Below are 11818 nucleotides of genomic sequence, written 5' to 3' on the forward strand. Positions count from 1 at the left end.
ATCAATAAAGCCAGATGTTTCTAAAAATAATAATTCTTGTACTAGGTTCCTTCAAAACAAAAAGGTTAGAAATGGTCTAGAAAATATCCCAAGTAAATTATATAGGTCATGATATAGTAACATCCCACCAAAATCAGTTGAAATGATACTTTCGTTAGGAGAGTAAAACAGAATTTCAGTATAGTAGCTTTATATGCCCACGTAGGAAGGAAATGTGCTTTTTTTCTACGTGTGTATCACGTTAAGTCGTGAAAAATTGTAGAACACATACGCAAACAAAAGGGTAGAGAAACTGGATATAACAACAGATTTACCAGAAAATGGTTGCAAGCAAGATGCATGGAGTAATCACATTATCAACATGTCATTTTGTTAATCTGATATTCATGAGAATATAACACCCCCAGCTCTTTACAGTCATGAAGTATGAATGTACAAACAAGTGTCAAAATATGGGCTTCTGTTTTTAAGGAAAAATTTCTTCACAATCCCCTAACAAGAACTGACATTGTAATAATCAATTCCTTGTACCAATTTTTAGCAGGGGGGAATAACAGGATATGCACACAGACTACCGTATCAGGGTTCGAGGGTTACAGCTATTTACAACGCAGCATCACGTGAACTTGCATAGGCAACAAAATTGGCCAGTGTTGCAGAAGGTTACGGCAACTGCTGTAACAAAGGGCCATTTCATTTTTCTCATGCAGTTTGGTTTAAAATATACCAATCCTGCATATAGTTAAATCCTTAACTCTTTACTGCCCAGCGACGCCCTCTTATCTCATAGCCATCAGGCGTCTTATCACCACCTCCCCAACTGTCCACAGCAGCCACTGAGCTGAAATCTCTGCGATGTTTTTTGCCCTTCATGACCCCACTGTCACTTGTGCTCCCGCTTAATAGCGGATCATCAATACCACGAACCGGTCGCTCTGGTGATTTCGCACTCACCCAATTGTCATCCTGGCTTTTCTTATACTTGTCTTTCTTTTTCATCAGTTTGTCAAACCGCTTCTCCACTGGCCGCACTGCTTGGTTAACAGTGAACTTAAAATCCTTGATCACCTAAAGATAAGAGGTGGAAGATGATACTGTGAGCAGATGCGAAACATTTATCCATCTAAGAAGAGTGAAGAAGACATGATAAAATAAAATGTATTGACAGTTCCATAGTAAAAGTTGTCCATAGATGTCTACAACTCACATATTCCCCACTGCCGATAACGAAGTCTCGAACACTCTCCTTTATGTTTGTTGCACTTCTCTCATCTGGTTCGAACTGTGGAAGCTTCATTTTGCTGGGCCGGTTGCTTTCCCTGATTTCGTAAGGATCTACAGGCTCAGAAGATACATAATCTCCAAGGACCGAAATGTTTCCAGGTGACTGGTTAGCTAAGAGCTCATAGGGCTTAGCAGGGAACACATAGAGGTGAACAACTGAAGCAATGCCCATCTGTGCTGGAGGAAGACATGATGCTATCAGATATCTACAGCAGCTAATCAAGAAACACACCGGGAGTGTAATTTCATAAACCTAAAGCTAAGAAAACTTTAAAAAGCAAACCAAACTAAGAAAGACAAAGTACCTCTATGCAAATAATGAAATCTTGAATACTTGATTTTAACTCCAAGCTCTGAGCTAAAGGACTTCTAAGCATGCCCAAAGCATACATTATTGCAATCACCACCCCTTGCCACCAAGTCAAGAATACTATTGATTTGAATGAAAGAAACTTAGCCAGAGGCTTTATATGTGCCAATTCGTCCTTGGTAGCTGTGTACCATTCTACTAAACAGTACAGGGCCCAAAATTGACTGAAATTCAGGACTGCAGCAAAGTAAGGGTATCTGCATCAAAAGAGATGTGCAGGGGTTATAAGATAAAATGGAGCAAAACATAAGCATATCGAAAGAAATTCATTGATTTAGCTATCTCAGCTTGGGTTTTGAGGGAAAGAGTGGAAAGTGAGATCTAGATTAAACTTTTGATGATTGGGAAGCAAAAGTGAAGCATGTTCTGATCTGTTTCATTCATCGTGATGAAGATTAAATGAAAAACTCTACAAAGTCAACTCTTCTGCATAAAGAACTCAAGTATGGACAGTACCTTATTCTCATATGAGACTAGATAAGCAGAAGAGAGAGAATAATCTTACCCACAACGCAAATTGAATTCACCCTCACAATATACACCGAAAGCTTCTAGAAAAAGAGATAAGCTGGCTGTGAGTGTCTTTATAATAACCTGCATGAGCAAAGCACTTTAACTAACTTATTCTGAATTTTCCAGAATTAACAAATAGCAATATGAGATAGTGGACATACATATTGGAAGATTCCGAATTTGATAATCTGGTAAAACCGTGTGCCCATTCGCCAGGGTTTCAATATTAAATTCACAGGAAAATGATGGTGTATGATTGCTTTCTCAGGGGCATCATGCAGAAGGGGTTGTCCAGAACCCGAGCCGCCTTCCCTCTTCAAAAAAGCAATTGTTTTATCTTCCCCACCTACATATAAACACATGCAAGTAAAAAAAAACATACAAGTAAACACCCACAAGTACAGAAAAAGGAATTAACAAGCTGCACCAAACACTACAATACATTGCCAAGTCATAGCAGAACACAGAGGATGCAAAATGAAAGGAAACAATTATGGTAAGGCAATTAAGATTAAGAGTCATGATACACTTGTCTTAAGACAAACTATGAACTACAAACTCTTTAGTTCAGCATATGGTGTAAAGATGAGATGATTGCACTTTCTTTTGAAACTGGAACAGACAGGGGAATCGACTGACAGACACCAGCTGGACCACCAATTCATAGGTGGAAAACATTTTTTAATATTCCTACTAATTTAAATTATGCAGTTGTCTTTAAAAAAAATTCATGCATCAGCTAAAACAGTTAAGTTTTTGCGCATGTGAAAACAAGAAAGTATCTTTTGTATCAGCAAAAAAAAACCAGACTAACGCCATTTGTTTTGAGCTCTTTGGCCAATATGAATCAGAAGCAGCTCCCAAAAAGGCACCACTTCTTCAAGCTCCTAGATACCTCGACGCCTGTGATGCTCACTAGGCTTTGTGTGGTCAGATGGACATTCACTGATGACACATTGCAGTATCGCACAAGTAGAGGAATCTCTTTTGTGGTACCATTCAGCTTGCTAGGCCCTTATCTCTCGCTAACTTCCCAAAATTGCCCTAAGTAAAGTAGTGTACAAGAGGGGTCTACTCTGTAAACTAAATTGCCCTGTTCAGTCATAACCACTGGTTCAATGCTTCTTGTATAAACCGGTGGCTTCGAACAACATTTTTCCGGCCCAGCCAAGAGTTTGATCTTTCGGGATTTGGGGATAAGGGAGCGTTGATGCCTCTGGTTAAATTTCTTTCCCGGGAAGTCCAGTCTGGTTTCATACTATGCTATAAATCAACTGAGAAAACCATGCGATCTAGTATTCATATGTACAGGGCAATAATGAAGTCAAGAGGCACTCCCACCACAAGGTTGAGTTGTTCAAAAGTATGTTTTACCCGTATTCTGCAAAAGGAAATTTTAAGTGCGAAGTATAGCAACAGCCTGAACATTAGCACTTCAAAGCAAAAAGTGTATCTTTATCAGTTGTCCAAATCTACACTAAATACAAGTAAAGAAGAAAAGGTAACTGCTGCAGGTAACAAAGTAGAGGTAATCACAATGTCACTAGACACAACTTACCTAAACATGCAGTAATATATCTTCCAAAGCAGTACATAGCAAATGCCTCATAACCATCGCGCAAGATTCCACAGTAAACATTGGTATTTGGATCTATCAAAGAAACATACTGTTCAAAAAGAAGAACAATATCATTAGTACATTACACATATTGTTGAAATAATTTAACACATGGAGAAATCGACTAGAGGTTTTACCGACTCAATTGCATAGCAAGGTACCATCAAGATAACACCGAGAACAAATTTCTGTTCCTGCATAAGTAGAGCAAAACACAAAACTGTAAAAAAAGTGCTTCTTATACTACTTGTAACGACTGACGGGGATCGACCTTCTTTTCCTCAAAAAATACTACTCCGGACTTGTAAACAAAACTAGGTAAAAAAAACTGATGACAAAGTTCAGTAATAGAAAAGCAGATAACCTCTGGGTTGTTGTACGCCGAGAGATGCTCAAATATCAGGTACATGGAGAGGGACAAGGCAAGCAGCACAAAGAATCCAGCAACCAGCGTGGCCCATGTGGGAGCTGTGTACTGCGCCATCAAGGGCATGAGGAGCTCCAAATTGACCCTCATGGCGGCCGGGAAGCACTTGTTCGCGGCGCGGGGGGACGATCGACGGGCGGCCAATTCTGACCTACCCAAGAGGATGCGCGGGGAACATAGGGGGCGTTCCCGGCGTGCGAAGAAATCTGACCTACCGGAGAGGCACGGCGCGGGAGCGATCGATGGGCCGCCGAGTCCGCGGTTGGATCGAGGCGATTTGGGCGTCGCGTTGCGGCGGGAGGGCTCTCCGGGTGATTTCCGGCGAGACGGAGCGGCGGAGAGGGGAGGCGAGGAGTCCCGAGTCGTGACGGCGTCGGCGGTCTGTTCCACCCTCTGTCCTGTGGGCCGGCGGCTTCTGCAAGGTGATGACTTGGCAGAAAGGTTTTAACCAAACCAGCTGCCTACTAAGGTCAAACGGAGACCAAATCGCGGTCCAGCTGGGCCTCTGCAGCCCACACAGAAAAAGGCCCAACCGATCAATCGACCTGTCAGGCCCGCCAGAATCTCGTTTCTCTGCATTGCTTCTTCTGCAGTCTGCACTGATGACTCTGCATCATCCTCTCCGCGGATCTCCTTCGCTTCTTTTATTTTCCCACCCCCTTCTTGATTCCGCTATCCCACTTTCCAGCATCCCCTGTCATCGGCGATGGGTATCAATCGGTAAGGTACAGACGTACAGTAGGGGATTGATTAGCCGGCCTCTCCACGATTTTGGGATCGATTGCTCCATCACTGATGTGTTATCAAAGGGTAAGAGTATGATTGGTTTGCACTCAAAATCTACTTCTGACAATATTTGAAGACCATAATTCTGGTTGTTTTTTGGCTAGTCGCAAGAAATTTAAATCAGTATGACTCCTTTCCCACTCTTTTTTTACAGCACACTCCTTTCCCACTCTAGCTTATCTGTTTTATCAACATTGACCAAACTATGGGCAAAGTAAAACCTTGGCCACATTTGGGCTCAAATCAAACATATTTTCAGTCTACCTAAATTTTGCGCTTGATCCTATTAGCATAGATAGACCAATGATTTTTTTTTTTGCCGGAGGGTGCACTTGGGTTCTCACATCAAACAAATGCAAACCACCAGCGGACTGTAGCTGGCACAGGCTACCTAGTGCAATATAAATAAATAAATGTAGATAAGTATTTCCAATGCGTATAGCACAAAGAAATTCTTCTGCGGTACAAAGATATTTTCTTGGACAGAAGCATAGTTTTATATTTAACATCACTATAGAAAGAATTAAGAAAAGAACCACGACAAATTGTTCAATGTTATGCAATCATTTTCGAATGCCAGAATCTGGACGGAACCACTGTATATTTCATGTATCCAACAATTCGAACAACAAAATGGAACTCCAGCAGATTCTTTACCATCTCGCAGAAGAAAAGAGAGGTTATTGCTTCATTTCATGCAAACACATGTTCTTTACAAGGTTCCACAACACTAAAACGAAGGCTAAACCATTATTAGCCGCGGCATAATCGGATGGACTGACTACTCAGATTGTCGTTCATGACATAACATATACATACTAAGATTATTGCAACGTCACAAGTGTGCTGTAAGGAAATCTGATGCACTTCTGTGCAACATCGACACATTTTCCTTGTTTTGAGAGCAAAGCTAAAATCTATCCAGAGGAATAGATTCAACAAGATCGCAGCCGAATATTCATTGCCTCACCTGACTACAGTAGTAAGAACACCGCAGGCTCCACTTTTGCTGCACACCCGAACTTGAGTGTACTGTATTTCCGGTGCACGCCTGTAAGCTTGCCTCCTCCGGCCTTTTGGTGGAATTGTACCATCATGTTGGAGCACTCACTAACAGAACAAACAAAGAAAGAGAAACAAATGAATAGACAAGTCATGATGACCCTTGTAAATGACATACATATTTGTAAATACGGGTAATTAGTAACTGAACGCAAACTTACATGAGCTGATCTCTGGAGTATCTGCTATGTAACTCACAGATCTTTGTCCAGTGCCGGCAATGATTGATAGCACATTGTGCAGTGTAAACCGCAGCGGCAGCAAGCAGCGAAGGGCGGTACTTGAGCATTTGGTATTCAACCAGGCATAGCTCAAGCATGAAAAAGGAAACTAGCTCTAGCTGTAATTACAACATGCATGGAGTTGTGTCAGTCGCAAAGGCAAAATTTTAATTTTGTGAGTTGCTATTCAAATATGAAAATTCTAAGCAGTAGGTTATGATAATTCACCTGCTTGTCAGAATCTGCTGCCTTCAGAAATCTTCTCATAAAAACATATGGTGTTGGTACGGACATGTTGAACTGCAGAGTGTTTAGAATCAACTTTTCCTGCTCAAATAGAAGGTTTGCCTATTAGTATGGAACAAGCTGTAACATACATTAGAATAAAGAAATCATCAGAAGGTTACAATTGATGACTTTTGTCATGGTGAACCAATTATGTAAATAAAAATGTACTGTAAACATATTTCCACAATGCATTGACCATGCATTTAGTGGGAGTGCATACTGTATTTTTTTTTGGGTAATGCATAGTCTATTTAATGATATTACCATTTCCAGAATCTGTCCTCTCGTATAAGCCCGGTCAGAAATTAGCACCAGATCTTCAACAACTGGAACTGAGACTTCCTCATATTTACATGCAAGAAGCATAGCTGTCACTCCAACTAGCTGCAGCTTCTTCCTTGGCACTACCTTTTTTTCTAAGAATCTGTCGATTATGTTGACCGTAAGAAAGAGTGTCTCATCCATCAACTCAAACTTGTAATGAACCTATCAAAAATAATATAATGTATGAGTCCCAAATTCACAGTTTCAGATTAGTACAATTTACAAGATTGAGAAAGTCCAGGGTTTGCAAGCTTTTCTACCTCAATGAGCCAATCTACCAGAATAGCTCTCATCTTTTCATTTATGTCTTCTTGACTGGACATGTAATCAGGGTGCACACAACTTGTCTCCTGCATAAAACCGTATTGGTATCTAGTAATACTTAAATAAAAGTTAAGGAGCCCAAACCCTTGAACACACAACAGGAGAAAGAGCACTACTAGCACATGCTTTTGAGTCATGTCAATGAGCACATTGCTATCAGCTGCCACAAAAATGTTTTCCATTTTGAGTATAATTTGCATCAAGGAGATCACAATTTGTTATGAGCACATATCAGCAAAACAAGGATAGTATATTTGACATAAAACAAGATGAGAAGGCAGTGTTGTTATCGTGTTTTAGCTTGACGATTGTTATTACAAGGAGAGGGAAGACCATCACAAAATCCCTACCTTGCAATAAACTACTCTAAGTTTCACTCAAAATCCATGGACATTATAATTCATGTCGCACTGTCACTTAGTGATGCAAGGACAATATATTTGACCTAAGCATAATTATGGAAAGGCGAGGTTGTTGTTGCGTTTTAGCTTCACAATTGTATATATAGATGAACCAGTTCCAGTGTCTCCCAATGTCCCATTGCCTCTTGCAGCTTGTTTGGCACCCCTCATTTCATTTCATTTGGTACAAATGAAATGAAATCTAATTTTTGGTACGATTTCATTTGGTTGAATTTGAATTCCGGATTCAAAAATCATGTTTGTCTACCACATGGATTTGTAGAGTTAGAGACAATTCCAGAGAAATGATGGCTTGTAGAGAGGAATTGAGGTTAGTTGTATTGTGATTCCATGGAATTGCAAATTGAATTCATGTAGTCAATTACGTGCCAACCAAACAAGTTAGTTTCTAGAATTCAAAATGAATTCCACAATTCTAGTCCAAAATGATGGGTGCCAAACAAGCTGTTAGTGTCATATCACAATCGCTCCAACCAAAAGTTTCAGCATTTTATACTCAAATTAGTTTCTCAACAGCGTGGAAGATCCTAATCCTTATCAGTAACTTCATTTTCAGGAAGGCATCTTTTTTGTTAATGCATTTCATTAAAGCATACTACAATAATATTGTTGTGTGAAGTGTACTAATTACAGGATCCCGGACAAATTCATTTATTTTATGTTCTTTGCATAGGGAAATCTTAGTCATTCAAGCATAATTAACTAAAGCATCTGGCAACTCCTCCACATTTCATAGAAAATCCATCATTTCTTTTCTTTCCTTTTACAAAATGTAGATACACATTACGAAATGAGGAAGAGCAGATCACCTCATTTTCTCTGTAGAACTTGTATATCTCTTCGACATACTCAGTTGCAGCAAGCGGATTCCCCAAGTCGGCACTGTCGATATCCATGAGAGATTCATCCACATTCTCGTTCTGCTCTTCCTCATCCTGCAGTACCAAATTTATCAGTAAGTTGGATCCATCCCCTTCACAGCATTAAGCATCACAGACGATATACCATTTCATCATTATCGTCAACCGACTCAATGTCGTCGTCAGTAGTGCCATCGGGAATGGGCTCATTATGGGGATCAACTCCTGGTGCTACTGGCTCACCTCCGGGATTCAAGGAGGCCGCGAATTTCCTAATTACCAGAGTACCATCAGATCAATGCTTTGTTCCAAGAAAGTCAGAGCACAAGAACAGTGCGCGTCCTAACCTCGTCACAGGGCGGCGGCTCACCGGTGCCGGCTTCTGCTCATCCCTCTTCTTCCTGAAAAGAAAGGGAGCGCCGCGCCCGGATTAGAATCTCGATCCAATAGACAATGGGGAGAAAAAAAAATATTTTTGCAAGATCTTTAAGGTCCTTAGACTAGGGGATTACTCTAGCATCGGTTTCTTGGCGATTGCGCAGGGGTACGGCTGAGCCCCCACGTGGTTGTTGATGTCCCTGAGCGGTCTCCGGTTCCCCATATCTGCACCGATCAAGGACATATCGAGAGATCAGAAAGGGGGATCGCGACGCCGCAGGAAACAAAACCACATCAAGAAACCAAGAAATCGAGCCGCGGCGGCAGCGCACCTCGGACGCTGGGCACGGGCTTCCCCACCACCGGCCTCCGGTTCTCCCTCGCCCTCTCCATCGCCGACGCCGCTGCACCTACACACCCAAAAAGTCGATTCGTCCCCTTCAGGATCCAAGAACTCCGGTATACAGAACGGAATCGCGATTGAGGAACGGGACGCACCCCCTAGACGCGGATGCGGATCGCACTTCTCCGATCCAGGCGAGAAACGGGGCTGTGGGCTACGAATGCTGCAAGATGCCCATGCGGAAGGGGGATACAAACCGCGGCGGCGGCGGCGTTAATAGCAGTAACAGGAGGCGTACCCGTACAACAACGGCAACGCCTCCAATCCCTATTTCTCTCTCTCCCCCCTCTCTGACCGCGTCGGGATTTGAAGGCGGAGAGAGAGAGGGAAAGATTCAGATTTTGGCGATTTGTTTTTTGTTTCGTTCTGTGGGGAGGAAGGGGGAAGGAGAAACAAAAATGAGAGAGTGAGGGTGTCACGTACGAGAAAGGAGGGGGTTTGTCTGCGGGAGAGAGAGAGGGGGAAAACGGGAGCGGCCGGTGAGGGTTTGAAAACGGCAGAGCGAACGGCCAACGGCTAGTGGGCCGCGCGCACGTGCTTTCAAATTCGCCCGGTCCGTGTGGGGCGCCCTTGGACCCGGGCCTGCTTTAGGTTTTGGGCTAGATCTCCGTCACGGCGCTTCCTATCCTTCCTGTTAACGCTGACCTCAGCCATGGGTTCTTATCTGGTGGTCTTTATTCTCAAAAAAATAAAAAATAAAATCTGGAGCGGGTCTAGGGAGCCGTCAAAGACACGCGGAACAGGCTGGTGGGGGATGAACGGATGATGCTTCTGGGACCACAAGTCAGTCGTGGCAAACGCCCAAAACTTCAAACCAGAAGGGTTGGTGGGTGATCTTGTGTTGAAAAAAAAAAAGGAAAAGTGCAAATTTCCCGGTGTCAAAGAACGACAGAGAGAGGAAACAGTTACAGCCGGATGTGCATGCATTTAAGCGATAAGATCTGCGTCAAAAGAAATGCACAAGTTTAGTGCATTTCTTTCTGTTCTTAAAGCCCTGAGAGTTGATTTCTTTTGCTACACAAAAATGTTCTGTCTTACGTGAGACGTTGTTCATCCTTGGTGCCAAACCTCTTTTCTTTGACATCCTATCAGTTGCAGATAGGGACGCAAGCGAGATTCTACTTAATCGACATGCTAGTTCAAACATGTGGTAACCCATTTGCATCGCTGGTTGCACATGCATGGTCTAGGACAAGGCATGCCCGATAAATCGAGATCCTTTGTCAAATTTGAAATCAATATCTATGCACAGTAAAAAAACTATTCTCTCTGATCCTTAATAAGACTGATGTACTAAATCTCCGACACTTATTATGAATCGGAAGGAGTACGAAACAATGTTATACATAGGACACAGTATTTTTGCGTGACTTGTACAAATTGATTAGAGGCGACTAGTGAAAGAAAAACATTATATGTTAACACATAGGATAGATAATTCGTTTATTTTGAAACATCATGGCTTAATAAATGAGACCAACCTAAGTACTCATCACTTTGTCCCGAACTAATCGATAACACAATAGTCTTGCCACGCAGTAAGATGATTGCATTAAATGAATGATTTTAGGTGATTATAGGGTGATCTTTTTGTCATTTCATGCCTTGTGCGCCTGGAAAGGCAAAGGGAAAGGGACAGAAAGATTGGTGCTGTGCATGTGGTTTGTATGAGTGTGGTCTTTGTAACCTAAAAAAAGGTGATGTGAGTTTACCTAAGTTAATTAACTTACACAAAATATCAAGACGTATTGGGTTGGTCAAGAAAAAACAGACTATCTGGAGAACTTTGCATGAAATACTTACGATGTTGTGGGGTTTAAATGAAAATCGATAGGAGGACCATTTTTTTAATAACAAAATTCATCTAAACCATCAGAACACTTCCGCCAACCTAGTGGAGCAATTTTTTCCTGAAAATGAAAGCTTTATTGATCTCAGTGACCAAGACATTTGTCCCATGTTGCAGCATATTTCCATGAGTGGATATATTTCCCCACCGAAATATGGTCTTAAACACGGTTCATAAATTTAGAAAACGTACTCCTTCCTTCCCATATTAAATGATTCAAATTTGTTCAAATACGGATATATCTATGCTTAAAAAAATATTTATGTACATGTATAGAATGTCACTTAATATGGGACGGGAGCAGCATAGTTTATTGCTTGCTGGGAGCATGGGAGTATTTTTCTTTCTAAAAGTTTCTAAAAGGTAATTAGGCTGGGCGGCGCCCTGACAGCGCATTGCACAGAATAGAAGTTAGGGAGTCTCCGGTGCTCATGGGACATGATTGGCGTTGCAAGTTTGCCTGGGGATGATAATACAAAAATGAGCCGTGCCAGTGCTTCGTCAGCAAAATAACGGGGCAGGCAGACACTGCTGCACTGCGCCTGTCGAATTTGACTGATTGTCGCCAGCGTGGACTGGCCGATTTGAAAACCTTACAATGTTTGAGCCGTTGAGATGAGTGGTCGCATGTATCTGACATGACATCCGTGATGCCGGATGGTCGGTTCACAGCTCAATGCAGGAAAAAG

The 11818-nt window shown here is 41.9% G+C and overlaps 2 protein-coding genes across 3 annotated transcripts; both read right to left on the reverse strand.

The window, feature by feature from the left end:
- Positions 1–345: 345 nt before the first annotated feature.
- On the reverse strand, positions 346–4642 carry LOC100824148 (protein LAZ1). 2 transcript variants are annotated; one of them, XM_003580283.4, is made up of 8 exons: positions 4150–4637; positions 3923–3979; positions 3726–3834; positions 2329–2513; positions 2160–2248; positions 1590–1851; positions 1208–1456; positions 346–1068 (listed from the first exon to the last, which is right to left on the reverse strand). In XM_003580283.4, the coding sequence occupies exons 1-8, from the start codon at positions 4300–4302 to the stop codon at positions 751–753; spliced, it is 1422 nt and encodes a 473-aa protein (XP_003580331.1). In that variant the 5' UTR covers positions 4303–4637; the 3' UTR covers positions 346–750. The 2 variants fall into 2 exon arrangements, with proteins under 2 accessions (XP_003580331.1, XP_010240261.1); XM_010241959.3 differs by lacking the exon at positions 346–1068 and having other exon boundaries at positions 1262–1461; positions 4150–4642.
- A 1015-nt stretch (positions 4643–5657) lies between these two features.
- On the reverse strand, positions 5658–9727 carry LOC100824456 (cyclin-B2-1). Its single transcript, XM_003580284.4, has 11 exons — positions 9376–9727; positions 9210–9287; positions 9012–9102; positions 8847–8900; positions 8645–8771; positions 8449–8574; positions 7154–7243; positions 6834–7055; positions 6510–6608; positions 6222–6400; positions 5658–6108 (listed from the first exon to the last, which is right to left on the reverse strand). The coding sequence occupies exons 2-11, from the start codon at positions 9268–9270 to the stop codon at positions 5973–5975; spliced, it is 1185 nt and encodes a 394-aa protein (XP_003580332.1). The 5' UTR covers positions 9271–9287; positions 9376–9727; the 3' UTR covers positions 5658–5972.
- Positions 9728–11818: the final 2091 nt, after the last annotated feature.

This window comes from Brachypodium distachyon, chromosome 5 (genome assembly GCF_000005505.3).
Source record: "Brachypodium distachyon strain Bd21 chromosome 5, Brachypodium_distachyon_v3.0, whole genome shotgun sequence".
Lineage (NCBI taxonomy): Eukaryota > Viridiplantae > Streptophyta > Magnoliopsida > Poales > Poaceae > Brachypodium > Brachypodium distachyon.

Excerpts from the sequence above, each read along its gene's own strand:
- LOC100824148 (XM_003580283.4), bottom strand. The coding sequence starts at position 4,302 with ATGAGGGTCAATTTGGAGCTCCTCATGCCCTTGATGGCGCAGTACACA. Across the intron at positions 3,835-3,922 it reads CTTGCTATGCAATTGAGTCG|TATGTTTCTTTGATAGATCC; the intron begins GTAAAACCTCTA and ends CTTTTTGAACAG. Across the intron at positions 1,457-1,589 it reads ATTTCATTATTTGCATAGAG|ATGGGCATTGCTTCAGTTGT; the intron begins GTACTTTGTCTT and ends CCTCCAGCACAG.
- LOC100824456 (XM_003580284.4), bottom strand. The coding sequence starts at position 9,270 with ATGGAGAGGGCGAGGGAGAACCGGAGGCCGGTGGTGGGGAAGCCCGTG. Across the intron at positions 8,901-9,011 it reads GCCAAGAAACCGATGCTAGA|GAAGAAGAGGGATGAGCAGA; the intron begins GTAATCCCCTAG and ends CTTTCTTTTCAG. Across the intron at positions 8,772-8,846 it reads AGCCGCCGCCCTGTGACGAG|GAAATTCGCGGCCTCCTTGA; the intron begins GTTAGGACGCGC and ends TCTGGTAATTAG.